Raw genomic sequence first — 27,950 nt, 5'->3', positions numbered from 1 at the left:
AAGAAGCAGCCTTCTTATCGCCGATCCACTGACTCTCAGATGCTGTTTTTGCTAACAGTGGCTTTGCTGCAAAAGCACAATGTTTCAAATTCTCCTCACTAAAAAATGACCAATGTTAGTCTAAAACATAGGGGGAAAACTTTTAAAAACTGTTTGTTACTAAGGGCTTATGGTTTTAACCTTTATTAATGAACCTATGTAAAAGTGCTACATGGCTGAAAAGATGCTTGGGGTCTGCTTTTTTAGATAAGAATAAGGCAGTTAAAGGGACGGGGGTAGTGAGGGGAAGGGAGGGAGATGGCTTGTGTTTAAAAATCTTGGGACTATAGGATTGGTTCAGGAAAATGTATTCTATGACACTGCTGTAGTACAACATCTGATTGGTCCGATCCAAAGGCAGAGATAACTAGTCCAAGAGATTGTGAGCCTTGGGAGCTGCCTCTTTCTCCAAGAACCGTTGGAAGGGTAAGATCTCTCTCTCTCTCTCTCTCTCTCTGTCTCTCTGGCTCAACCATGTGCTGCCTATCTTTGCCCTTTGCAGAGGGGCTTTCTATTCCCTTTTCCTGTCCTGTTCTCTCTTTTAGCCTATCTGTATATGTTTCTCTTTTATTTAACTCTTTAAATGCCCTTTTCTTCACCTACCCTTGTATTTAATATTTTAAATGCTTCTTTATTAACCAACCTTTATATTTTTACCATGTGCTTACTAAAAAGTTTCCTTTATATTTTTCTTTTATTTAACTATTTTTACTTGCCTCAATTCTTTCAAATTAACCCTTTAAACATCTTTATTTTCTTTAAGTTCTCTCACTCTATTCTTTCAACCTTTTTCTCTAAATAATCAACCAAATGTATCAAAGCACAAGCACGCAACATTGCCCCATCCAAACAAAAAATAATCAACATTTTTTTTTCAAAATGGCCAACAGCACCAAATCTTGACACCAACAGAAACGGGAATGGAGGGCGGGACATTAACGCTAAAGAGGGCATGGAAAACTGTCAAAAATACATGGTAATGAATACTATCGAGCCACATACTACTAACAACTTTTCTCCATCTTTTTATGGAAATCTTTCAAGTGTTTGAAGACTGCTGTCATGTCCCCCCTTAATCTCCTCTTTTCCAAACCAAACATACCCATTTACTTCAGTCTTTGCTCACATGCCTTGCATTGGGATTGGAGACATGAATGGAGAGAAATAAGACATAAGGAAAAGGAATGGGCTACGTTATCTGCATATAAACCAAAAGGATTGTGCTGTCTAGCTGTCACCAAACATCTGCAGCATTCAACCCAGGTTTTTGGCCCTATACGCTAATCTCTCCCAGAATGTGTATGGCAGGTCCCCACAAAGACTTTTTCTAACTGTTCTAGGGACCTCACTAGATGCTCTTTATTAAATATCATATCCCCATTCGTGGTATCACCTGGAGAAATGTCTTTGTCTGTCATAATACATCATCAAGATGCTCAGATAAAATCTGGGAATATCCATATAAAATCCCCTAATCATGATGACATGAACTTGATTTGTACTTACCGTGAGTTTAACTACAATATTTCCATGAAAGAGTATATTAAATCTAAATGTTGTTCAGTAGAAGATGTTAATATTCCGTTTGCTACGTTATGTTCTAATACATTAACATTGAATATTTCCTTGAACCATTCTGGAGAATGGACATTTGAACCTCCTTTCGAACATAGGGTTGGGAAAGAGATCAAGTAATGCCTTCACCATCTAGGTACCAAGTAGGACCATTCGTGGTAAAGAGGGACATTACTAGAAGTCTAATGATAAATCTGCAATACTTTATAAAACAATTAATCATGCCAACTCAATTATCTATGTCACACCGTTTGCCCCTTGTGCCCATTTTATCTCTCTGCTACTTATGGGGTGGAGAGCGTGGCTAAAGGGATGTTGCCTCCAACTTCTTCAGTAATCAAGAGGAAGAAGCGAGATTTGGGAGCAACCTTATTAGGCGGAATGGGAGCTGTTTTGGGGGTACTTAATGCTGTGGACCAGCAATACTCGGCTAAGTGTACAGGAGAATTGGGCCATGATGCAGCCCCCCTCCCAGAACCCCTCACTCCAGCATTCCAAAGCCTGGCATCTATCACATTTGACATAGTGACTATTCTTCCACGCTGGCTCGAGATGCAGCAGCAAAACCACTTCCAAATATTGGGTGCTCTGAGCGGGTTGCAATCAAATCGCTCAGAAGCTCTTCGTGCATCGAGGCTCAGCAGTGGTTAATTAGTGTGGCAAAGTCACTTGTATGAGATGGTTTCAATCAACAGCTGCCAAGAGAGTTAAAGAAAATAATTTACGAACATGCTAGTGACTTCGAAAAGTTATATCACTAATGGTGGCGATTGCTCACATTTACTTATTTTCCACAAAATGACACTCTCGTGGTTACAACAAGTCCTTACTTGTGCCTATCAAAGAACATAAATGGGTGCGTATAAATAAGGAAAATAAGTACACTCCCATTAACCTACAGGCCTGTGTTAACCAATTAGATCTGGGATACACTTGCACCACTCAAGTGTGGGACGGGGATGAAACATGTTTAAGCCCTGAAGAAGGTACCTGCTTATCCGAGGTTTCTCATCATTCTGTCAGCCATGCCTCTGCAGTAGATCAACATTGCTTTTGTACTTGGAGCCTGTGTCCTTATTTCTTTGTAAATAATTTCTACAAGGTTAGTCATGTTAAAAGAGGAAACCTATGTCTATGCCAAGTGATACAAATCTATGGGTGGGATGTTAATGTTACCACACATAGCGTGACTACGGAAACCATCCTGGCAGTTTCCTTTATATTTTTTCTCTTTTATTTAATTCTTTTTAAATGCTCTTTTCTTAACCTACCCTTATATTTAATATACCTTTTAAATTTATCTCACATTTTTTATTCTTTAATAATATGCCAAACTAGGCCTTTTAAAACACCTCTCCTTACTAAATCTCACCAAAAATCTTTCCTTTCTTTAATAACTTGCCTCTATTCTTTCAAACTAACCCTTTAAAAACAAAGATCTTTATTTTCTTTAAGTTCTTCCTTGCTATTCTTTAACAACATGCCAAACTAGGCCTTTAAAATCATGTCTCCTTACTCAACCTCACCAAAAATCTGAGCACGGAGTGGGGAGCCGGGCAGGTCCAGCCCTGCTGGGATTGGGGACCCTGAGCAGCAGTTAAGCTGGGAGCAGGGGCCAAGACCCTAGGGCGTAGCCGGGCTCTAGCTGGAGCTCCCCACACATCCCGGCGTTCTTGTCAATTTCACGGCTCCATGAATGACAACCAACCACTGATGTAAGTAACCCGCAGTCTCTACACAGACAATGTGTTGCCCTGACTACACCGAGATAAGGTCTATGCCTGTCGTGGAGGTGGGGTTATTATGTCAGTGTAGTAGGGTACTTACATCAGTGGGACCAAAGCTGTGGTGTGTACACTGACATGAATAGCTCGACGTAAGGCAGCTTACGTTGACCTAACTCTGTAGTGTAGACCAAGCCAGAGGGTGAGATTCTGCCAATTTTACTCACTATGAGAAATATTTTAATTTGCAACTGGTCCCCTTCAAATGAATGCGGCTGTTTGTGGGGGAAGGTATAACCCAGTGTGGATTAGCATGGCAGAACCCAGTCCTACTGCATCAGGAGGTTTTTGTAAGCTAGCTTCCATCCTCAGCCAACGTGAGAAACATTTTCAGTGGAGGTAAGGGGGGTTTCCTGTTAAAACCAAGTTCCGCCCCAGCCTAGCGTTAACCTCAAGCGAACATGCATTTGGGCTCTCTTTGTACTCTGTGTGGCAGGAGATTTTTTCATTTGGGTTTAACCAAAAGATTCTAATTTTCATTAAAAGTCTTTCTCTCCATGCTAAGCAGTCCCCTGCAGCGCTCCTGAGCTCCGGATGGCCTCGTCTGGATGAGGAGAAAGGTTTGCCCTTAACTCAAGCTAAAACCTCGTGGAGACAAGGTAGGTCATATTTTTCACAGTAGTTGTTAGGCTCCTCCACAGGCTTTAACTTGACCTGGTAACAACTCATATGAAAACTACACATGGCCTTGTCTTCACTAGGATTTTACCTCAAGTTCGTTAACTCAAGTTCTAGCTCCAGTGTTGTTCAACATCTTCAGTAATGACCTGGTGTTACCTGGGGTTCTTTCAACCCAAAGCTCTTGGTAACATTTACTCCGTGCGAGGTGGTGTCAGGAAATAAATCAGGGAGACACGGCCGTCCAACCGATTCATGGCCGGCACAAGCAGGACAACAGAAAGAGTCCCACTACCTCAAACTTACCCTCCCTTATTTATAATACAATGACATGTCCCTTAAAGAAAACTTGTTCAGCAAGCAGTATCAATGGTCCAGCAAGAAGTTCCTTCTGATTATTGATGAACCAGGTGTGGGTTTTTCCCAAAGTTTGCAGCCTTGAGACCCTGTCAGACACATTCCTGAGAGCACATGCTGCTCTTCTAAAATGCGTGTATCAGCAACTTCAACACAATTCTTATCAGGAAGGACACAGGGTAAAGCTGCCCATTCTGTGGCACCCAAAACCCCTTCCCCTCCTTCCTTGGTTAACTAAGGCTGCTGCATGACCACTTTACGGCCTGCTGACATGGCTGCTTTTACCAATATGCCATAGTGGTTTCAGGCACTTTACTGGTTTGCTAAAATCTCTCCATACAGTTCCCCGCCTTAAAGGTCAAGGGGGCCTTTACATGGTCGCTGTCACACCTTTTCTGGATGCACTTGTATTGAGATCCAGTGAAAGCTCAAGGCTCTCAGCCGCGACCGAGCAAATGATCTTCTTGTTGGCATCTCATACTTAGCACACCAGCACAGCAATTGACCAGCAATCGTTTTAACCTCCTTTCCCAGGGGTACGAGTGCCGGTGGCAGTAACCACTGACTCATCTGTCGGGGGATTTTGCACCAGGTCCATCATGTCATTAGGCAGGTAATAAAAACCACTTCTATTTGGCACCCCAATATTTCTATGATGGGGTGTAGGGCCAAATTCAGGATGTGCCAGTGGGGACCATCCCGATAACACTTCCCACCAGTGGTGTGACAGGTCTTTGGCCAATTCTTGCAAATACCCATTTAATTTCATTGGCATTATGATGCCCGGTAACCATGACTCTGTGCCCTTCCTGTTTAGCAGTATGTAGCTGGTTCTGTAAATCGGGGTGTACAAGCAATGTTTGTAAAGCAGTTACATCCATTCCAAGGGGCACAGGTGTTACAATAGAATACAAAGTATAAGACACTTTTAACTGACTACATTGAAATTCGGGTACATGAAAGTCAAAATCACATCCCCTGATTGCTAGAATATGACAGAAATATTTATTCTCATAAGGATTATGATTTACTTTATGGACAGAACTTGGTTTGTTTGCCAATACCTCTATGTTAGTCGCATCCAGCACTCCAACTTCTAATCCAGTTCCACCCAAAGCAGTTCAATACATTTCCTGGGAGCCTCTTCTTTAGGCTGCCCACCCCTCCAGGCTGCCAGGGAACTCCAGTAACCTTCAGTAGTTCACATTGAGATAGGATTAGGGCAGCTCTACCTTCCCTGGGCCTTTACTGTACTGCCCCTTATAGGAATCAGGGATGGTGTTGCAATGGCTTTTCTTTCCTTACGCCCAATTTTATACAACACCCAGGTGCATTCAGCTGGGCTTGCGTGCTGGCAGTTGACTAAGAAGTAACAATTGGCAAGTCTTATTCTTTTAGTAACCAATGTTTTTACATCCCCTTTTTTCCCTTGGTAATTTCACTTTGTGCTTTAAAAATAATAATTTATGTCCATCCTTTTATTCCCAGCAACAGATAAACCTTGTGTCTCATGCATATTTTGCCTTTAAATGTGCCTTTACCAGCTAAGGATGTTTCCCTGTTAACAGACTGGCGTTTCTTGACCTCCGCCCTTCTGCAGCGTTGGTTTCTGTGAATACAGTTAAAATGTTTGTTAATCTTTTTCTGCCTAATGCCGTAGTTTCTTTTTTGTAACACAATACACAACAATACTAGCCACAAGACAAACAACACAAGACAGAACGTAAAACACACAAAACACAATCTTTGTCACGACAATAGATCCGTGGTATTCTGGGTTGCTCTTCAGCTGGTACCAACTTTTCCTGATTTTCTGAAAGACAAAAAGAACATATTTCTCCCCCTTTTGGGGGGGGCAGATTATTGCTTCAAATATCCCTTCCTTTTACAAATCCCCTTGCTGATTGCAGGCAACACAGAGGAATTACCCCCATACTGTCCTGTGGTTTTGTTCTATAGGCAGGCCAGGTTTCAATGGCTCCTACCTTTTAAGGCTTTAGGGGCATTATTATCCCACAGTTCAGTCATTACATTCATGAGATGGTGTACCTCAGTTTTCCTTCTTATACAGCAGACCAAGTTTGTAATGTTTCTCTGCTGTGCTAAGCTCTAAGTGTATTCACAGGTAATAGCCGAGAAGCATCGTTACCATATGACCTTAAAGGTTTTTCCAAAAATCATACACACTGAACATTGTTACAGGGGTACTTATTAACATTCAATTTATCCCAATGTTTAATATTAAGATCAAATCTATTAAAAGTATCTTGTTAAACCAGGCCTTTTATTTAGACAATTTGTTTTTGAGGCCAGTGTGTTCAATGTTCTCTTGAAATCTTTCATAGGACTTTAAATTTAGTTCTATCCTTGGGGTTTGGGTGAATTAAAACGTAGGGGTGTCATGCATATAAGCAGACACCTTTCGTACCTGTCTTCAGATTTCAGCCCTGCACACACACACAAAGTATATTTTTTCCTACTTAGGGTTAACCTGTCCCTCTCATTTTTAGGTTTGACTTCTTTTTCCACCTTCCTCTGGAGGGTCAGAATTTGAGCCTTTTGGTTTCAGGTAGTTTGTTTGCTGACCAGGCGTGTTCATTATCGGCAGCTCCTTTGTGCCTTCTACAGTACACACTGCACATGTCCTGGGAAAAATGCACCTTCCTTTCATAGTTTAACTTCTATAACATTATATTAGCCATAGCAATTTTTACATAAGGTGTAACTGTTTCTTTTGTGCTCAGAGCTTTCATGTACCTTCATCAAAGTACAATCTGATTACTCAGAGCCGCCTTAAGGCTCAGTGTTTCTAATGTTGCTTCTTTTTTTTTGTGCACCTCACCCCTGCTGTTGCTCCAGGGGGGCACTGTCTTTTTTCCCCTATTTCTTTTCCTACAGCTCTTATCTGCTATTTTCTTACCAAAAAAAAAAAAGAAGAAGGCTCCAGAATTTCTTCCCCTTCTCCTGGGTTTGACGGCCCTGCTGCAGCCACGACTTCAGATATTGAATGTTATAAAGCATTGAGGTGCCTTAAGGGCTAAGTGCTAAATACCAAAGCCAAACAACACCAGTTACCTGTGTCTGGCAGAAAGTGTCTGGCAGTTTTGCAACTTTGAATGAAAGATTCAGATGGCTTTTAGTGGTGTTAGTTAAAAACAAAACAAAACAAAAACCAATTTAAACACTCCATATATTTACACAATATGTTTATACACACACACACACACACACACACACACACACACACATCCTCTTTTGTTTAACATCCCTTACACTGCTTTAATCTTTAATCTAAGCTGCACATAGATTACCTTGGTGTACATTTGGGGGCAGGTAAGTTCCAATAGAAACCCCTTATGTTCTTTTAGCAAATTTGACTAAATTGTTTAGTCAAATGATTCAAAGCAGATTGTCGTATTGCCTGGCTTATTTACAGACTTTCCTTTAGAAAAGGGCCCATTTTCCCTTCAGAATGGCTGCAAAGACACCAAGAATTCTCTTCCTATAACACTTTTCTTTCGTTAACATGTCACAAGGTTCAACTGCTTAATTCCCTCCAGCCTGTGCAGAGTTAACTTCTCACTCTCTTTCCTTAACACACTTGTTTGTCTCCCAGAATGACGCCTCCATCAACTCAGATTTCACCATTCCAAGTATTGTCCCAGGGATCTGAATTCCCCAGGCCTGGACTTACTGCTTCCCTTACTCCTGCCACTCTGCCCTCAGGGCTCCCAGCCTGTTTTCCAATCTCTATCTGTTGCCTGCCTGCTTGTCTGGGCCCGATCCTGCTTTCCTCACAAACCGCCCCTTCCCCTGGGCACAGGCTTTGTCCCACTAACCATCCTCAACTAGCCCCCACCCCTCCTGGTCCCTTTTCTTTGTTCCCTTTCTCTCTTGTTGCTCTGGGGTGGTCATTCTGCCAGATGGGTAGCGACCCTTTCTGACACAAGGCACAGGTACTTTGCTATTGTTAATGTCTTAGGCTCTATCAGTTCAGTCCAAAAGACCTTAGGCTGCCTGCATTCTCTCCACCAAAATTGTTACCTGCACAAAATTCTCTGTTACTCACACATTCAAGGGCACCCACTTTCCCCCCAGTTCCTAGGGCCCCAGGCGAAAAGCACCTAACTTTACCCCTCCGTGGGCTCCGGGCTGTACTCCTCTATCGGCTCTGGGCAAATACCCTTTCCCTGTGGACTCAGAGCAAACACCCTTTCCTTGTGGACTCAGGGCTTAATCTTTTGTGGGTTTACGGGGTCTTTTACCAGTGACAGAGCCTTACACAGTAACATCCTACATAACCTCTATTTCTTAACAATCACCAAAAACAGACTGCACACGCGACACATACAGTGCTCACCACTCCCAATAAGACAGATGAACTTTTCTTGATGGCCAGTCAGAATCAGGTCCATCTGGGGTCTCCAGTTTCTGCACGGTGTCATTGGCAGAGTATTAAGGTCTGGCAGCTCTGATCTTTGGGGCTGTGTCCTAGAGTTGGTTCCCTGTCTCTGGACATAATTTTTTCACTCGAGCAGACAATCAGCATGAGTTCTGAGTCCCAGTAATGGAATGTATCCATAAATTAACTCACAAACTGCGACACGGGAACTTGTAGGGAGCGACCCCACCCCGTCGTCTTTTACCTCCTATTGCAATGGACAAACTACAAACTGTTTGTACCATTCGTCTCCTTCCTCTCCACCACTCCTCGCTGGGGCCTCCAAATTCTCTTCCCCGGGGTTCTTTCAACCCAAAGCTCTCGGTAACTTTTACTCTGTGTGAGGTGGTGTCAGAAATAAATCAGGGGACACACGGCTGTCCGGGGCGTCCGACTGAGAGATGGCTGGCACAACACAAGGGTGCTTTCACTTAAAGCTAAACTTTACTTAGTCTCACGTCTTTACTTACACACGTCCGCAACAGGTTAGTAAAACACCCCCACCCCTCGATAATTACCGAAGCTGAGCGTGGCTCTCGAGTGGCACAGCGGCAGCCCGTCTGCCCGTGGGGGAACACAAGATGCATCCAGAGGGAGAGACCAGTCCCCAAGAGTCCCACTACCTCAAAGTTTTCCCCCTTATTTATAATACAATGACGTGTCCCTTAAAGAAAACTTGTTAAGCAAGCAGTTTCAATGGTCCAGCAAGAGGCTTCCTTCTGATTATTGATTAACCAGGTGTGGGTTTTTCCCAGAGTTTGCAGCCTTGAGACCCTGTCAGACACATTCCTGAGGGCACTTCCTGCTCCTCTAAAATGCATGCATCAGCAACTTCAACACAATTCTTATCAGGAAGGACACGGGGTCAAGCTGCCCTTTCTGTGGCACCCAAAACCCCCTCCCCTCCTTCCTTGGTTAAGCTAAGGCTGCTGCATGACCACTTTACGGCCTGCTGACTTGGCTGCTTTTAGCAATAAGCCATAGTGGTTTCAGGCACTTTACTGGTTTGCCAAAATCTCCCCATGTATGTGTAGGCATGGAGAGCAAACTGATCAAGTTTGCAGATGACACAAGGCTAGGAGGGGAGGGTTGCAACACTTTGGAGGATAAAGCTAAAATTCAGAGCTATCTTGCTAAATTGGAGAACTGGGCTACAGACAACAACATGAAATTCAAGAAAGACAAATGTAAGGTGCCACACCTAGGGAAGAACAACCAAACGCACAAATACAGAATCGGGGGAAAGTGGTTTGGCAGCAGCACTGCCGAGAAGGATCTGGGAGTTGTGGTGGATCCCAACCTCAACATGAGTCAGCAATGCGATGCTGTTGCAGAAAAAACAAAAGCAATTTTAGGTTGCATTAACAGAGGCATAGCTTGCACGTCACAGGAGATGACAGTACTGCTCTCTTCGGTGCTGGGGAGGCCTCAGCTGGAGAACTGTATCCAATTTTGGTCACCAATGTATAGAAAGGATGTAGAGAAACTGGAGAGTATCCAGAGGTGGACACAGATGGGCAGAGGGATGCAATGCAATGCAAGGCGTCTGAGCAAAGACTGAAGGAACTGGGTATGTTTGGTTTGGAAAAGAGGAGACTAAGGGGGGACATGACAGCAGTCTTCAAATACTTGAAAAATTGGCATAAAAAAGATGGAGAAAAGTTGTTCTCTTTTGCCAGAGAGAGCAGGATGAGAGACGATGGGGTCAAACTACAGCACAACAGATTGAGATTAAATCTCAGGACAAACTTCCTCAGTGTAAGAACAGTAGGACAATGGAACAGATGCCTAGGGGGGTTGTGGAAGCTTTGTCACTGGAGGGTTTCAAAGGCTAGCCGACTGTCTGGGATGGTTTAGACACAGCAAACCCGGCATCTTGGCAGGGATTAGACTAGATGATCCTTGTGGCACTTTCTAACTCGATGGTTCTATGATTCTATGAGTTAACATCCCTCTTCTGCACTGACGACCAGGCCTTAATCGTTGGCTCCTGGCCCTCACTCAGGTAGCTCCAGCCAGGCCTTTCCCTCTGGCTGGTGTGGGGGAAGGTGCTCCCTGATGCCTCCTTGACCCTGGATCCCTCTGGATCCTCCATAGGTCCCTTTCTGCCCTTTACCCCTCTATCAGGGCACCAGGCACCAGCTCTCCCTGAGCGAGGGAGCTCTACCAGCCACTTGCAAGGCTCTGGGCCTCACCCACCAGCCCCCTATGTCTTCCTGAGCCCCCGTCTCTCCTCTGTGATACAGGAGGCTCCATTTTACAAGCAGCCCTGCCCCTACCATCACGCGTGTCTGATCCAGCCAGTGTCCCAAACCCACCACCTTGGAGGGGGGGTGATAACTGTACACTGATGGGGCTGAGCCCAAATCCCCTAAAAGTGCCAGCCCTCCCCTGACACCACCCACCTGCCAGGTGAGGGGGAAGCCGCTGCCAGGAGTCAGGCCGTGCTGGACCAGTGGTGATGCCGGAGCCGGGCACAGAGATGCAATGGGCTGGGGGAGGCAGAGGCAGAATTATGTGTAACTGTGACACCCCCCTTCCTTGTCCCCCGGCACAACTCCCTGCTGAACCGCAGGCCTGAGCTCTGTCTTTTCAGGACTTCAAAAAGGAAAAGTATTGCACAGAACTGAAGCTCAGAGCTACGGTACCAGCCCCTGCCTGTAGCTGCCAGTCAGCTCAGAGAGTCCCAGACAATTTCTTAGTGAGCGAACGTTTAATGCACACACGGCCCCTCGCAGACAGTATTCGGGACACTTTTCAGTCCTTTCAGCAGTGCGGTTTGGCAGTAAATCTGTGGGGTTCCGTACAGAGACTCCCGGTGCTGTTGCTGTTACATGTATTTCAGTGCAAGGTAACAACACAACACTCACTTGTGGAGTTTGGGCCACACCTTCAGAGCATTCCCCTCTGATCTCACACAGATCATTTCCCAGTCTCTGTGTGTGTGCGTGTGTGTGTGTGTGGGCTCCAAATGTATGTGTCCCCCCTCTGGACTCTCCGGGGCCTGAGGAGAATGGCGGCGTCTCCGTCCCCACCCAGCACCTCAGAATCTCCTCAGCAAACACCAGTCCAAAGATCCAGCCAGCCAGCAGAAATTTCCAGGTAACGCCCCCTCTCCACCCGGTTACCTTCTTCAATGTCTGGTGGCTTAAAGGTTTTGATGGACAGGTCTGGGTTTTTTTTGATCCCGCCACCCGCTCAGCTGGGTATATCTTCTTTATATTCCCCTATGAATTTCCCAGCAAAACTCTACGAACTGGGAGTCATCAGTGGAGAGGAAAAAGCCTGCGAGGCTGCTTGTCCTGCCTGGAAACTTCCTGTACAGCCCCAGAGATGGCTACCGAGGCCGTGTCTCCGCTACAACGTTATGTCGGCGTTCAGCCACCCCAGTTTGTGTATGGCTGGGCATGTGCCCACTTGGCTGCTTGTACCAGTGCTGCTCTTACTCACCAGGAGTGCTTGTGTAACACACTAACCTTTGATTCCACACGTGCCCCCTCTTGTCCCATGTTACCGCCGGAGCAGTGAGCAGGTTCTGTCTCTTTGGACAGCAGATCTCCCACCTGTGGCTGGTCACACACAGGAAAAGATGCAGATTTGGACAGTCATGGATGCCCATAGGATAGGGCCGGCCTTCGGGGCGGGCAATGTGGGTGACTGCCCAGGGTGCCACGGTCGGGAGGGGGGTGCTGTGGTCCAGAGGCAAGGAGCAGGACGCAGGCCTGGCCCCACACTGCCCCCAGCCTGCTCCTCACCGTGCTGCAGCTGGATGATGCTGGAGGCCCCACAACACAAGCAGGCCCCGGACACAGAGCTGGACTGCCATGGCTGGGGCGGAGCTGGGGGCAGCCCAGGATGGGAGAGGCCACAGGCTTCCCCAGGCCCAGCCCCTCTACTGCATGACCTCCAACAGCCAACCCCACGCGCGGCACATGGAGATGACGTCTTTACGCCAAAGCCCCACCCACGAGAGGGGGCCATAAAAGGCTGGGCACAGGGGGCTGCAACAACGTGAATAGTGGGGTGCTGAGAGCCACTGAACTGAACTGTAACCCTGCATGTGATGGAAACCGCTTCCAGCCAGGGGGTGTGGCAGCCCCCCTAGATCCAGCACCTATGGCCAGGTGCTGCCGACAGAGCGCTGTCTCCCTCTTCCTTCACCCCTCCTTCCCCCATCGAACCGCCTCTCCCATCCACATCTCCACCTCCTTCCCCATCCCCAAACAATCACCTCTCCCCTCCCTCTCCTTCCCCATCCACGTCTTCCCCATCCCTCCTTCCCCATCCAAGTGCCTCTCCCTTCCCCATCCTTCCCCCCAACCGCCCCTCTCCTACCCCCTGCTGCCCCCTCCAACCGCCTCTCCCCACCACCCCCATCCTTCCTCCCCCTCCTTCCTGCCCTTCCTCAACTCACCTCTGCCCCTCCCCCAGGGTTCCCAAGAGGTCTGGGGTTCAGGGCTGTCAGAGGAGAACAACGGGGATCCTGGCTGGGGGGGAGGTTGGAACTAGGAACCCGGGGACAGCTGGCCACCCTCGGGGGAGCTCAAGTTACCTCTGACCAACCTGCTTGTTTTGGGGCAGTTGGGTTTGTTTTTGAAAGGCAGGGTCGCATATTTATCTCGTGAGACGTTGCAACTTTGGTTGGCTTCTACCCATCTGCCTTGAGGTGAAAGGCTCTGTAGGCCTTTACCAAAGCCCTGATCCACCCTGATCCCCCTCCTAGTTCCTCAGACTGGTAAATAGAGGGGGGAAACTGAGGCACAGAGAGGTGAGGTAACCTGCCCACGGTCTCCCAGTGAGTCAGGTGCAGAGCAAGGAATAGGAACCGGGAGTCCCTATGGCCAGGGCTTGTCAGGGACCGGAGCAGCGGGGACAGCCGCTGGCCGGCTCTCTGAATCACTTCACTGCTAGACAACCTATAAGGCCATCTGCTCTTCCTGGGACTGGCCGGAGGAGCCACACCACTGGCTGGCTGCTGTCTCACCAGCCTGCTTTGAAGCCTGGCACCAGCTGAGATCAGCGGTTGCTCAATGTGTATCTTGCTCCCTGCAGCTGTGCTTCCTCTTCGCCCAGTCCCTGCTCCGGCCGGCGTCCAGGCCCTGCTCCTGCTCTGCTCCAGCCCCTGCTCCCCTTCGGCTTCAGACGTCTGGTTTGATGCCCAGCCCTGCCCCTGTCTCACTACACTGCTTGGCCCCCACTTCTGGCTTGGGCTTCTGTCTCTCTGGTACTGATCCCGGGCTCCACCTCTGGCTGAGGACTCTGCTGTACCCCCCACCCTGGCTCTGGCATTTGGCTTCTGACCCTGGGCCCATTTCCTGGATGCTGCCCACGCTGGACCCAGCTCTAGCCCATTGGCTGAACTCTCGCTTCCACCACTGGGGCTGACCGCACATGGCCCACCTGGCGACCTGGTGGCTCTCACCACCAGGCATCACTTCCCATTTCTATTTCTGCGCCAGGGCAGCTGTCAGAGGGAGGCTCTAACCCGGGAGGCTGCTGAAAGGACCCTCAGACCAGTGATCAGGGGCTCAGGGCGAAGGCAGGACAATGGCGGATGAGGATATCTATGACGACATGGAGATGACGGAAGCTGCTCCCCAGCCCAAAGGTAAGCACAAGAGGCTGCACCGGACCCTGGACTCCCACTGGCCTTTCCTTGGCATTGCGGTCTCTGCAGAGCGTTCTGGGCAGCGATCGCTTGATCCACTGACCACGTCCCCAGAGCTCAGCCTTGTGCTGGCTAGACAGCCCCACGGGCAGTGGGCGAGGGTGCTCGATCAGTGCTTCCCAGTGCATTCTCTCCCCTGCCAGTCCCCAACGGGAGAAGGGCACAGGGGGAGAGATGGGAGTCCCGGCCCAGCATCCCAGCCTCCTGCTGGCCAGCGCAGTGCCATGGGCTGGCCATAAAAGCCATCCAGGGTCCCCCTCCCCAGCTCACTGCCACCATCAGCCTCTCCCAGGAGAAGATCACCAGGGTCTAATCCTCACAGCCCCCCATCTCTGGGGACCAGCTCCCTCTCATCCCCCTGTTTCATGTGACACCGTCTTTCCTTATCCTCTGCCCCTTCCCGGCCCGAGCACATGCTTCTAACCGTGAGCAGGGGTATGGAGATGCTAGCTGTGTTAGCAGAGTAGGGTTTTCCCCAGCGCTTGGGGTGCGGGGGAGGGAACCTGTTCCTCCAAGGACAAAGAGCAAATAGAGCTGGAAGTTTTGAGATAAGGACCAGGCAGTTTTCCTAAAGCTCCCAGCACAAGGGGCCCCTCTCAGTGCTTTGCTGGGTGACTGGGCAACAAAATGACAGATGAAATTCAATGCTGATAAAGGCAAAGTAACGCACCTTGGAAAACATAATCCCAACTATACCTATAACATGATGGGATCTGAATTAGCTGTTTCCACCCAAGAGAGGGATCTTGGAGTCATTGTGAAGAGTTCTCTGAAAACATCCACTCAATGTGCAGTGGCATCAAAAAAGCGAACAGAATATTCAGAATCATTAAGAAAGGGAGAGAAAATATCATATTGCCTCTATATAACTCCCTGATACACCCACATCTTGAATACTGTGGGCAGATGTGGTTGCCCCATCTCAAAACAGATATATTGGAATTGGAAAAGGTTCAGAAAAGGGATTAGGGGTATGGAACTGCTGCCATATAAGGAGAGATTAATAAGACTGGGACTTTTCAGCTTGGAAAAGAAATGACTAAGGGGGATATGACTGAGATCTATAAAATCATGACTGGTATGGAGAAAATAAATACAGAAGTGTTATTTACTCCTTTTCATAACACAAGAACTAGGGGTCACTAAGTTAAATGAATAGGCAACAGGTTTAAAACAAACAAAAGGAAGTATTTCTTCACAAAATGCACAGTCAACTTGTGGAACTCTTTGTCAAAGGATGTTGTGAAGGCCAAGACCATAACAGAGTTAAAAAAAGACCCAGATAAGTTCATGGAGGATAGGTCCATCATTGGCTGTTAGCCAGGACGGGCAGGGATGGTGTCCCTAGCCTCCATTTGCCAGAAGCGGGGAGTGGGCGACAGGGGCTGGATCACTTGATGATTCCCTGTTCTGTTCATTCCCTCTGGGGCACCTGGCAGTGGCCACTGTCAGCAGACAGGATACTGGGCTAGACGGACTTTTGGTCTGACCCAGTCTGGCCATTCTCACGTTCTTATGTTTGGTTGTACAGGTGCCTGCTGAACAAGGGCCTGTTTATCCCCTTTGGTTTCAGTGCAATCCAGATGCCGTGTGGCAGCTGTTCTGGTTTTGAACACATGAAAGATGCCCAGGAAGGGTCAGGAGACAGGCAGGGAGACGGGGCTGACGGAAGTGGAGGGTGCGGGTGAGGATGTGAGGTTCAGTAGGCAGCTGCAGCTACGCACCAAGCTCAGCTAGGCTCTCTGCAGCGACAAAGGAAAAGATGGATATGAGTCAACTGTGTGCCCTTGTTGCCAAGAAGGCTAATGGCATTTTGGGCTGTGTAAATAGGGGCATTGCCAGCAGATCGAGGGATGTGATATTTCCCCTCTATTCGGCATTGGTGAGGCCGCACCTGGAGCATTGTGTCCAGTTTTGGGCCCCACACTACAAGAAGGATGTGGAGAAATTGGAAAGAGTCCAGCAGAGGGCAACAAAAATGATTAGGGGGCTGGAGCACATGACTTATGAGAAGAGGCTGAGGGGACTAGGATTGTTTAGTCTGCAGAAGAGAAGAGTGAGGGGGGATTTGATAGCTGCTTTCAACTACGTGAAGTGGGGTTCCAAAGAGGATGGATCTAGACTGTTCTCAGTGGCGGCAGATGACATAACAAGGAGTAATGGTCTCAAGTTGCAGTGGGGGAGGTCTAGGTTGGATATTAGGAAAAACTTTTTCACTAGGAGGGTGTAGAAGCACTGGAATGGATTACCTAGGGAGGTGGTGGAATCTCCTTCCTTAGAGGTTTTTAAGGCCCAGCTTCACAAAGCCCTGGCTGGGATGATTATTTGGGGATTGCTCCTGCTTTGATCAGGGGGTTGGACTAGATAACCTCCTGAGGTCTCTTCCAACCCTGATATTCTATGATTCAATGAAAACACAAGGAAAAATGTAGCGTGCGCTCAGTGACAGAGAAGCTCCTCCCAGAATCTGTTTCAGTAAAGGCTGAGAACTGTAAACTCAGTACATTAGTGAGAGGCAGCTTCACCCTTTGGTTAGCGTGAGAGAAGCCACTTCTGCAATGTAAGGGGATTATCTGGGCATCTGAGTGTTATCTGCTGGAACCACACCCTGTGGGGGAGCAGCGCGAGCTAATGGCTGAGGCCCAGATCAGATAGGGAGGGGGTGCGGCAGGCTGAGACTTTCAGGGAGAGGAGAATCTGACAGTCTTGTGTCTCCAAGCAGCTGCCGTTCAGCTTGGGGAGACCAAATCCACATCACACAGAGCACACTTACTTCTGTCTACACATCGATCCTGGCTCGAATGCAGCTCTAGTCTTCTCCCTTTAATGTTCAGGGGAGACACAGTCTTCTGGCTTTGCCCTGTGAGTCGCCCCTTGGCTGCCTTGCAGTGAGGAGCCCAGCATCCTGGGGATGGGTTATTAGACAGGGATGCTGGAGAAAGGCCCTTCTGAGCACACTGCTGCTGTCAGCCCCACTTTTCTCCTGCAAAGAATCATTTCCCCTCATTTCACTGCCTCATTGTTTTCATATTTCATAAGTTGGTTCAGGTTCCTTTTCTCATTTAAAAATACTCCTTTGGGCCTGGACTTCACAAGCCCGAAACTTCCCTCTCAAGAAATGCTGAGGCAGGGAGAAAATCCTGCTCCCAGATCTCTCTCACAGGACGCCTGCCTGGCACTAGAGTCACTCCTGATTTAGGGAGGGTCGCTTTCCACATTGGAGTTCAGGTCGGTTCTGACCTTATTTGGCCTGATTCCGCTGTTGCTGTTAACCACAGTCAGGGAATAGGAGGCGGAGCAGTTATTGGATTTGGGGGATGGAGTTTCCTCGGTCAGTGGCATTTGAGCTGTGACTTTCCATGGATACGTTTCTTCTTCTCCTTCAAGGAAATCCTCCCAAGACATCGGTCCCTTGGCGGCCCAGGGCGGGGGGCATCGTCACTGCTGTCCTTCTCCTCCTGAGTCTGGCCCTGGCCACGTCCCTCCTGGCTGTGACACTTCTATGTAAGTTCAACTGCAGCTCCAAGCCCAACGTTTGCCAACTTCCATACAGGCCAGCTGGGTTGAATGGGGGGGGGGGCACCCCCACATTTCAGCAGAATATCGACCGTGTTTCCAGTCTGTCCCTCCAAATAAATCTCCTACTCCAGGGAGTTCGAATGGAGTTGTAAGATCTTGCCCTGCTGGTTTGATACTAGCACAAACTTTCTAAGTCTAACAATGGTCCAGCACTGGCACAGGTCACCTAGGGAGGCTGTGGAATCCCCATCACGGGAGGTTTTTAAGGACAGGTTAGACACCCACCTGTCAGGGATGGTCTGGGTGAACTTCATCCTGCCTGAGCATCACCTCAGTGACTTCAGATCACACGTGGCAGCCCCACATGCCCAACCTGCGCTCTGAGGGTCACGCTGGGTCCTTTCCTGACCACCTATCACCAGCGTGAGCCTCAGCCCCAGGTCTCCTCATGGCACAATGAAAATGCCCTACGGAGAGACCAGACGGCCCAGTGGTTCGGGCGCTTGTCTGGGGGCTCAGACTGCTGGGTTTAATTCCCTGCTCTGCCAAAGACTCCCTGCCCTGGAGCCAGCAAACAGAGCTGAAAACAGGGAGTTGGAGTGGAGAGCTCTTGGAGGAGAGGGGAGACAAGCCTCTGTTCCTTAGGGGCAGTGAGTGGCACAGACGACTGGTGCCTCCCCATGCTAGGGGGCCACAATCTAAAGGGGAGGACACTTGACTGCCCGACGTGTCTCCTCTGCCCAGCGACCCCTGCGCCGAGCCCAGGGCCACGATGCACTCCCCACCCTGCCAGAGTTACCTGCGGGGGGGCTCTGTCCTTCTCCCGCGTCGCCTCCCTCCTCCCCCAGCACATTTGGCCGCTCTCTCTGGCAGCCGGGCTGGGGCGGGGAGCAGGAGGGAGCCACGTCTCATGCAGCTGAAGCCAGTCGTGCCAGGTCACTGCTCTGTGACATACACCAAGAGAGAACCGCGAATGGGGCCTTGGCTTTGCCTGTGTCTCTCCTCGGGAGGGAAGCTGTCCCAGATTAAAATAAAAGATGTCATAGAGAACAGGCTCGCACTCGGAGCATATTCCTTCCCCGGGCCTGGCTGGTCTCCACCACAGTTCAGTTCGGTCGTTGACCTGCAGACATGTGATTTCTAGATCTCCGGGCACAGAGCAAGCTGCAAGTGGTTGAAGAAGCGGTGCAGAAACTCCAAGTCTCTCTGCAGCCTGACAACCCCTCGGACGCCTCAGCAAAGGGATCGGACAGTAAGTCGCAGGACGAGGGTCTTAGGCATCAGGGTCGGCTCCCCTCCCTTGGCCTGGAAGCTGAGCACTCTCCGGCCTATAGGGATGGTGGGTGCCTGGCATCCCCCTACTCCCCTCCATAGACGTCCCTGCCAGGTGGTCCCGGCCCCCGTCTAATGAGCTGCTGCTCTGCCCATTCCTCTGCCAACGGAGGCTCTGTTCCCAGGGACGGGCGGCTGTCACAGAGTGTGGGGGAACACAAGGCCCTGCACCCCCGGCTTCCTGCGATTCACCGATGTCAGCCAGCCAGTAAAGCAGAAGGTTTATTTAGACGACAGGAACACAGTCCAAGACAGGTCTTCCAGGCACAGACAACAGGACCCCCCCCCAATTAGGTCCAGCTTGGTGTCCCAGGGGCACCACAGCCCCGTTGGGGGGTCAGAGCCCCATCTGGGCTCCCCTCCATTACACCAGCCAGCTCCTGAAACTCCAACTCCCTCCAGCGTCTCTCACCCAGCCTCTCCCCGGCTCCTCCCCCAGCCTTTGTCCAGTTTCCTGGGCAAAGGTGTCACTTGGCCTCCAACCCCCTTCCTGGGTTCTCATGTTGCGTGCTCCAGTATCCTCTCTCAAGGCCAGTCTCCCATCCCCCCATGCAGAACGAGCCCAGGAAAACTCCCCACTCAGCATTCAAAGTACACATTAAGAACAGTCCTTGTTCGTCACATCTCTCCCCACTTCAAGACCAAACTGAGAGGGTCACTTCAGCCAGTGACCTGGGGAAGTTCGAACCTACCCACGTTCCCATGGATGCTCCCATTCCTTGGTGAGAATTACACCAGGCCCTTCCAGTTTCATGCCCCCCCTTAGGTCGGGGGTGCTCGATGCCACTTGTAGTTCGCATGTGGGGAGGTTTATGTGGTTCATGCCCGTTTCCCACCCCAATACCCCTGGGGTTCCAACTGGGCTGGGGTCTTCTCCCAGCATTCCAGTCTGGAGGTTTGTGATTCGGGCTCTCTTGGTACAGAGCCCCCCTTTTGACCCTGGCCACCCTCTAGAAAGGCTCCTCTATGATGGGCAAGGGTCCTAAATCCATTTTCCCCTTGTCCCAGTCCTTTCTCCACCTCTGACAGGGGTGACAGGATCGGCAGTACTGTCGGACAGTAATAAAGAACCCAGGCCAGTAAAAGTTTCATAGCAGCCTCTGTTGGGTACGCCAGGTTCCCTGGTGCCCTGAGAGGGGAATGTCGTGGGCCCGGCACAGCAGCTGGCGGCGATACTTCCGGGGTACCACCAGCTGCCTCCTGATCCCCCCTGACTCCATTTTCCCTGGGGGAGCCCATTCTCGGTACAGGAACCCCTTCTCCCACAGGAACCTTTTCCAGCCACCTCTCCCCATGGTCTGTACCACACTGAGGTCGGCCAGGTCCCTTATTTTCTGCAAGGAGGGATCTTTCTGCAACTCTGCCTGGAACTCAGCAGCTGGGATAGGGATGGGCACCTGCTCTCTCTCGCTGGCTGGGTCTGAAGCTGCAGCCTCCCTGAGCCATGCCCCTAGGCGTTCCCTCCCCAGCAGGTTAGGGTCCTGTGCCTCGGGCAAGGTACCCTCCCCGTTGTCAGGGTGCACTGCCCCTCGCCAGCTCTGGCTATGCGTCATGACCAGGGCACCCTGGGAGTTGCTTGGCCAGTCCTCCAGATCCCCCCCATTAACACCTCAGTGGGCAAATGGTGGTGCACCCCCACTTCCTTGGAGCCCTCCTTGGCCCCCCACCTCAGGTGTACCCTTGCCACGGGCACCTTGAATGGGGTCCCGCCCACCCCCGTCAGAGTTATATAGGTGTTGGGCATCACCTGATCTGGAGCTACCACCTCAGGCCAGGCCAGCGTCACCTCAGCGCCCGTGTCCCAGTATCCATTGACCTTCTTCCCATCCACCTTCAGGGGAACAAGGCACTCACTCCACAGGGACAGCCCCACGTCCACCCTGTAAATGGAGAACCTTGAGTCTGGAGCATCCAGCCCCCAAGAGGAGCTGGCCTGGGGCCCTTCTCTATCTTGAGCAGTTGGGAAGCTGTCAGCCCCCCTTGCCTGGGCCATCTTCCCCTCGTCCGGCTGGATCTCTACCAAGTTGACCCTCTGTGGGTTCGGTCTGCTCAGTCTGTCCCTGAGCCTGGGGCACTGGGTCCGTATGTGGCCTCTCTGGCTACAGTGATAGCAGCCCATGTCCCGTGGGTCCCCTTGAGCCAGTCGGTTGGCCCTGATGCTGGGCGTTCCCCTTGGGAGGGGGTTCTCCATGTTTCCCCTTTGGGAGATCCCAGGGTCACTCTCTTTCTGCATCGTGGCGGGCCTGTTCCTTTGGGACTCCTCCCTGTCATCCCCTGCCCGATTGTCCACAAACTCGTCGGCCAGCTGGCCTGCGTGCTATGGGTTCTCTGGCTTCTGGTCCATCAACCATCGCCTCAGGTCGGATGGGCACTGCTCATACAGGTGCTCCAGTCCAAATAGGTCAAGCAGGTCCCCTTTAGCTTTGGCCCCAGCTTTCCACATGCGGGCATACCCATGCATCCAGTTGGCCAGTTGTAGATATGTGACCTCACGGGTTTTGCGCGGACTCCGGAATCTTTTCCGGTACATCTCAGGAGTCAGTCCAAACTCGCATAGCAGGGCCTTTGTGAACAGTTCGTAGTCCCCTGTCTCCGCCCCTTTTATTCGGCTGTACACCTCCACTGCTGTGGAGTCCAGTAAGGGGGTGAGAAACTGAAGCCTGTCTGCAGGGTCAACCCTGTGCAGCTCGCAGGCATTCTCAAAGGCCATCAGGAAGGTATCCATGTCCTCCCTCTCCTTACACTGGGCCAGGAAGCCCTTATCAAAGCTCTTTGCAGTCTTGGGTCCCCCCCTCACTCACCGCAGCTGGGGCCCCACTGCTCCTCAGCCTGGCCAGCTCCAGCTCATGCTGACGCTGTTTTTCCCGTTCTTCCCGTTCCTGCTTCAGTTTTTGCTTCCTTAACTCGAGCTCTTCCCATTTCAGCTCCCTGTCATATTCCAGCCACCTCCGTTCCAGGGACGAGGAGCTCTGCTGGGACGATCCCCTGCTGGCCGCCGGGGTCAGGGCGCCCTCGGTATTCGCTGGGCTTCCCCCAACCCCTCCCCTGGTCATAGGTAGGCAGGGTCTCGGGATGTCCTCCGCCGCAGTCTGACCCCTCCCAGCCAGGTCAGGCCCCAGGGCCCACGCTGTGTCCGCCGGGCGGCTTCCCTCAGGGACAGGGCTTGGTTCATCCAAGCGATCTCTCTCCTCCAGCTGGGCAATGAGCTGTTCTTTGGTGAGCCTCCCAATGCGCCGCCCCCTCTGCCTGCACAGCTCCACCAGGTCGCTCTTAAGGCGTTTAAAATCCATCCTCCTGCTGGCCACTCGCCGGCCTGTGCTCTCCACTTTCCACTGTTCCAGGGGGACCCCGAGTGTGCCAGCCCTTCTTCAGGTCACCACCTCTCTGCCAAGGTCGAGCTGCAGACTCCTCCGCCCTTGGGACTGCTTGCTGCGATCCCCCGGGGGACCCTGTTACTGCAAAAGTCCTTCTCACTGGTCACACACTCCCAGGGGTTAATTGCCCCCTGAAACCGTCTCTCTCTGACTCTTCAGCACGCCTGGTTCCCGTCAATCCCCCTTCATTTACTTCTCCCCAGTCACTTACTGCAGGAAGCGCCGTCCCCGGGGTGCAGTAGATCCCACCGATGCCACCAGTTGTCACGGAGTGTGGGGGGATATGGCTTCCTGCGATTCACCATGACTCTCAGCCAGCCAGTAAAGCAGAAGGTTTATTTAGATGAGAGGAACACAGTCCAAGGACTTGTCTTCACTTACCGGAGGGTCCGGCGGCACGCAATCGATGTTCTGGGATCGATTTATCGCGTCTGGTTAAGACGCGATAAATCGATCCCGGATCGATCCCGGAAGTGCTCACAGTCGGCGCCGGTACTCCAGCTCGCCGAGAGGAGTACGCGGCATCGACTGGGGGAGACTTCCTGCCGCGTCTGGACCGCGGTAAGTTCGGACTAAGGTACTTCGAATTCAGCTACGTTATTAACATAGCTGAATTTGCGTACCTTAGTCCGAAGTGGGGACTTAGTGGGGACCAGGCCCAAGACAGGTCTTGCAGGCACAGACAACAGGACACGCCCCCCCCATTAGGTCCATATTGAGGTCCCAGGAGCACCACAGCCCCACTGGGAGGTCAGAGCCCCATCTGGGCTCCCCTCCATTACACCAGCCAGCTCCTGAAAACTCTCACTCTCCCCAGTGTCTCCTCTCCCAGCCTTTCTCCATTAAGAACAATAAGAACAGTCCCAGTTCGTCACAGTGGCTGCTCCAGGTTCCTTCCTAGCTCCCTTCCTGGCAGTGGCAGGTTGGCTGCATCCGTCCCATGCTCCTAAGTGGTCAACATCTTCTGTCCTTTCCCTGTTGCTCCCTTCGCTCCAGAGTTTTCACCATGGCCCTGTATTGTCAGGATTGCATTCGCGGGACAGACGGATGCAGCTCATGAGACACACAGGGCCGAATTCAGACCCTGGTGTAAGCAGGACGTCAGTGGAGCTGCACTCGTGGGTCTCAATTCCCCCCAGGCCCTGAGCCCCTCCTATGGTGCTCCAATAATTTGGGAACTGCCACAGTCCCATTGCTGGAGGCAGAGCGCCCCCTTGTGGCCACGTCTCACAACGCTCTGTCTGTCTGGCCCAGGGCTGCACATACAAACCGGTCCATGGATCAGGTTATTCAGCGTCCAATCAGAAGATGGGCCTGAACTAAACCCCGGCACGGAACATGCCGGAAACCTGGGCTATTGAAAATCCCGGCCTGGAGCCCAGGGCCATGGCTCGGGTCCATGGATGTTCTTGCAGCCCCAGCTCTGCCCCATGCTGCAGGTGACCCACTCACAGCTCACAAGGTGGGAGCGATTGGAAAGAGGAGGCTGGGGAGATTGGGGGGACAGGGCTAGAATTCAGGAGAGCGGGGGTCACTTCCCAGCTCGGCTGCAAACTTCCTGTGTGATCTTGGGCACGTCTCTCTGCACCTCAGTTCCCCAGCAGGAAAATCATCCTTTATTTCTCCCACCTAGAGTCCATTTTGACTGTGAGCTGTTGAGAGCAGGGACTGTCCCCTCCTGTCTGTACAGCGCCTGGCACACAGGGGCCTGCAGGTGCTGCTCTACCACACGTGCTGATAATCAAGTGTTCTGCATCTCCACTGAAGTCGCTGTGACTTTCTTCTAGGTCTGCAGCTATTGGATGAAGCGCAGGCAGGAGTCCGGATGCTGAAAGCCCAGCTGGGTAATGTCAGTGCAGCGTATGGAGAAATCCAGATCCGTTTGGACGGTGCTGCGCGAGGAGCAGTGCAAGATGGCTGCAGTAAGTACTAGCTGCAGCGCTGGCTGGTGTCGTTTCTCCTGGTGCTGAGGATAAACGGAGGATTTCAGGCTCCAAGGCTGACAGCGCAGCGCCTTTCACCAGCACCGAGTTCTCGTCCATTAAAAATCACCGGTGGCTGCAGCTGGGCCCACACCGTGGTGATCACTGTGGAGTTAAATTACACCCTGGGCCTCGTTAGCCTAATGGGAGCACCCAGCTACCAGCTCTTCTTAGATGCTCCAAACCCGTCAGCTCCCAGGCAAAAAGTGATACTGGCATTTCAGCGTATGGGGTGTTACTTTCAGACCCATCACTGAGCCAGTGCCCCCGGCAGGGTGTTTGGGGAGATGCCAAAGTGAAAAGGTGCGAGACCTTTACCACTTATGATCACTGAGAATTGTTGATACAGAACCAGGGGCTGTTCCACCTTGGGCAGCTACATTCCCCCTCCTGAATTCCCCCTGCCAGCTCAGCTGAACAGTGAGTCTCCCCTTTCCCATTACAGCCGTGCTGCTCTGCACTGGGACCAGCGCCCATGCTCCAGCCCAGATGCAGCTGCATTTCAGTGCTGGGAGAGTGACCCCGTGGTGTCTGCTTTCTGCAGCGCTCTTTGGGATCCATCATGTGGCCACAAAAGTTACTTATTGTGATGCTGGAGTATCAGGATTCAGAAGTTCCCTGAGCTTGGGGCAGCTGAAGGGAAGGAGAAATGCAGCACTAGAAACCCTGAGCACCCTGCGTGTGTCCCTGTGACTTTCGCCCAGGCGTCTCACCTCAGTCTCTGCTCCTAGGTGAAGTGCTGACAAAGGTCTCCAGGGGCTGGAGGTTTTACGGTGGGAACTTCTATTACTTTTCACAAGAAAAAAAGTCATGGGACGAGGCCGAGCGGTTCTGTGTGTCTCAGGACTCGCACCTGACCTCCGTCTCCTCCCAGGCAGAACAGGTGAGTGCAGGAAGCTCCTAGGAAGTCGGACAATGGGTCAGTGCCTTCTTTTAAACCAGAAGGAGGTGGAAGGGGGCAGCTGAGGTTGGAAACCATTGGAGAGGATGTGAAGCCTTGGAACGTGACTATGAGGATTCACCCATCAGTTTTAAAGCAGAGATGGGGCAGAGGAACAGTGCCAGGATCTGGAGTTCCTGGAGTCTGGGGTTCTGGGGGAGGGGGATATGGGGTCAGGCTCATTTCTGATTTTCCCTACTTCCAACGTAGCATTTCCTGCAAACCCAATGACCTTTCCCAGGGACGACCCGCTTTGATCCCTCTCCCCAGGCCTGAGCTCCCGCTGGACAATCTAAAAGCCTGTATCTGGAAGGCTTGTGTGCAACGGGCCATGCACCTCTCAGAGATTCCTCTCTCCCCACATGCCCACTTTAGCCCTCACCCCAAGCCTCTGGGGCACTTTCTGAGGAGGAAAATCCCACCCTCCAGCAGGGCTAGACTTTGCACCCAGTTCTCTGCTCCGAGCTTTGTCTCCTCCAAGGGCAGGGCGCTGGTGTGAACTCTGAGGTGCCGTCAGTCACTGCCGCAGCCCAGCTCCGAGGGGCTGTGGGGGAAGTGTTCTGAGACAGGTCGCTGCTGGTAGCCCCAGGCAGATACAGATGCAGACACAGACACAGAGATGCTCCAGGACTCCCTCAGGGTCTCCCAGCTAGTCACTGTCAGCGTTGGGGGCAGGACACCATGTCTCTCACTGCCCAGTGCCCAGCTCACACCACCAGACGCCCTTTCCTCTCCCCCAAATCTGTTCAGCCCAGGCAGCTGCGGCTGCATCCTGCAGCCTCTCTTGGGTGACCTGGACATGCTGCAAACTGTGTTGTGCAGGAGTTTCTCTCCAAGGAGACCAAGGGAGAAGATCACTGGATTGGACTCACTGACCTGGGGACAGAAGGCAGCTGGCGCTGGGTGGATGGCACAGAATACAGAGCAGACACAAGCAGGGGGTGAGTAAAGCTTGAGAGAAGTGATTATTTATTACACGTTTGGTCACAAGCTCCTTCGGGCAGCGTCTGTACGGGCCCTGATGTCTATGCAGCACCCAGCACAGTAGGCCCGATCCTGAGGGAGGCCCCGGGCACTGTCACAACAGCAATGAATCCTCTCAGGAATTTCTGCTAATGCCCCTTTGCTCAGAGCAGGAGCCTAAACACGGAGCGTGTGTTCAGTGCCACTGAGACCCAGGGCCAGAGCCTCCCCTGGGGTAACTCGGCATTGACTTGAATGAGCCACAGGGATTTACACCAGCTGAGGATCTGGCCCCAAGTCAACTCAGTACAGCCAGGTGAGTCTGGAGTGAGCAGCAGGTTCACACTCTCCTTGGGATTGCACTGCGCTCTCCCCTCTGTCAGGCTGGGGAAGGGGAGGCTGTGGGGCGGGGGCATGGCCGGAGCCAGCTCCCGTCGGTGCAGTGACCTCAGTGGGCTGTGGACGGGGCCCATAAGCAGGGCCCTGGAGAAGTTAATGACTGACCCCCGCTGCCCTCTCTTCCCGTTCCTGCGTTCCCATCTCGGGGGTGCCTGGACGTGCTGTGCCACGTGCTTTGGTTCTGGGCACTGAGATCAGAGTTGCTGCTGTCAGCATTTGGAGCCACAGACTGACTTGGGCTCTTTGCTGGCCTGTCAGGCACAGGGCAGTTGCTACCCCCAGCCGTCAGAAGCCCTTCGTTACCATGGCCACAAGAGCTGTAGAGAACTCTGAGGGGTGGCCGGGGGGTGGATCGCTTCACCGCGTCATTGCTGGGTGTCTTGGTCCCCTGCCAACAACAGAGTCCACAGAGCAGAACTGAGCTCAGGAATTGGCTGTGGTTCTCCTCTGAGACATTAACACTCTGATCTGTAGGTTCTGGATGCAGAATGAGCCAAACAATGCCAATGGTGGAGAAGACTGTGTTCATACTGAGCCAAGATACCGGAATTTGTGGAATGATAACAAGTGCATTCAGCCTTTCAGGTGGATTTGTAAGCAGCCCCATGGACAGGCTGGGCTGTGACATGCAGGTCCCAGCACCTCAGAAAGCGCCTTAATTTCCAAGCTATGGAGCATGTTTTCCAGACACCTGCCGATGAGGAGCCCTGTGCACTGGAGGGGGCCGCATGGGATGTGCATTGCAGGGACGCTTTGTCTTGGTGTGATATTTCTGGCTGTAGCAGAGACAGCTGCCTTATGCCGCTCAGTCTTGCTGGCTCTGTAATTTATAGGTTTCCTGGTCTGTCACTGAATAAAGTCCTTGGATCATGGAGTTATTGTTTCATAAATACTCAATAAATAATGATTTGCTTGACTTGAATTTCTAATTTTTGCACCTTTGGATCCGAAGTTATGAT

At 51.4% G+C, this 27,950-nt stretch overlaps 1 protein-coding gene and 1 long non-coding RNA gene across 3 annotated transcripts; one reads left to right on the top strand and one right to left on the bottom strand.

Moving 5' to 3' along the window:
- Window positions 1-9,957, bottom strand: LOC135984035 (uncharacterized). The gene is made up of 2 exons (XR_010601969.1): window positions 5,915-9,957; window positions 1-2,309 (listed from the first exon to the last, which is right to left on the bottom strand). It is a non-coding gene; the product is annotated as an uncharacterized LOC135984035 (long non-coding RNA).
- On the top strand, window positions 2,308-27,905 carry LOC112061317 (C-type lectin domain family 4 member K-like). Of its 2 annotated transcripts, XM_065598396.1 has the most exons (8): window positions 2,308-3,997; window positions 14,274-14,422; window positions 17,870-17,986; window positions 19,146-19,253; window positions 24,495-24,629; window positions 25,421-25,572; window positions 26,452-26,570; window positions 27,466-27,905. In XM_065598396.1, exons 2-8 carry the CDS (start codon window positions 14,362-14,364, stop codon window positions 27,614-27,616), a joined length of 843 nt encoding a protein of 280 aa, XP_065454468.1. In that variant the 5' UTR covers window positions 2,308-3,997; window positions 14,274-14,361; the 3' UTR covers window positions 27,617-27,905. The 2 variants fall into 2 exon arrangements, with proteins under 2 accessions (XP_065454468.1, XP_065454469.1); XM_065598397.1 differs by lacking the exon at window positions 2,308-3,997 and having other exon boundaries at window positions 11,819-14,422.
- Window positions 27,906-27,950: the final 45 nt, after the last annotated feature.

The sequence above is a fragment of the Chrysemys picta genome, chromosome 5, assembly GCF_011386835.1.
Source record: "Chrysemys picta bellii isolate R12L10 chromosome 5, ASM1138683v2, whole genome shotgun sequence".
Classification (NCBI taxonomy): domain Eukaryota; kingdom Metazoa; phylum Chordata; order Testudines; family Emydidae; genus Chrysemys; species Chrysemys picta.
The sequence above is the reverse complement of the archived record's forward strand: the minus strand, read 5'-3'. Positions and strand labels throughout refer to the sequence as shown.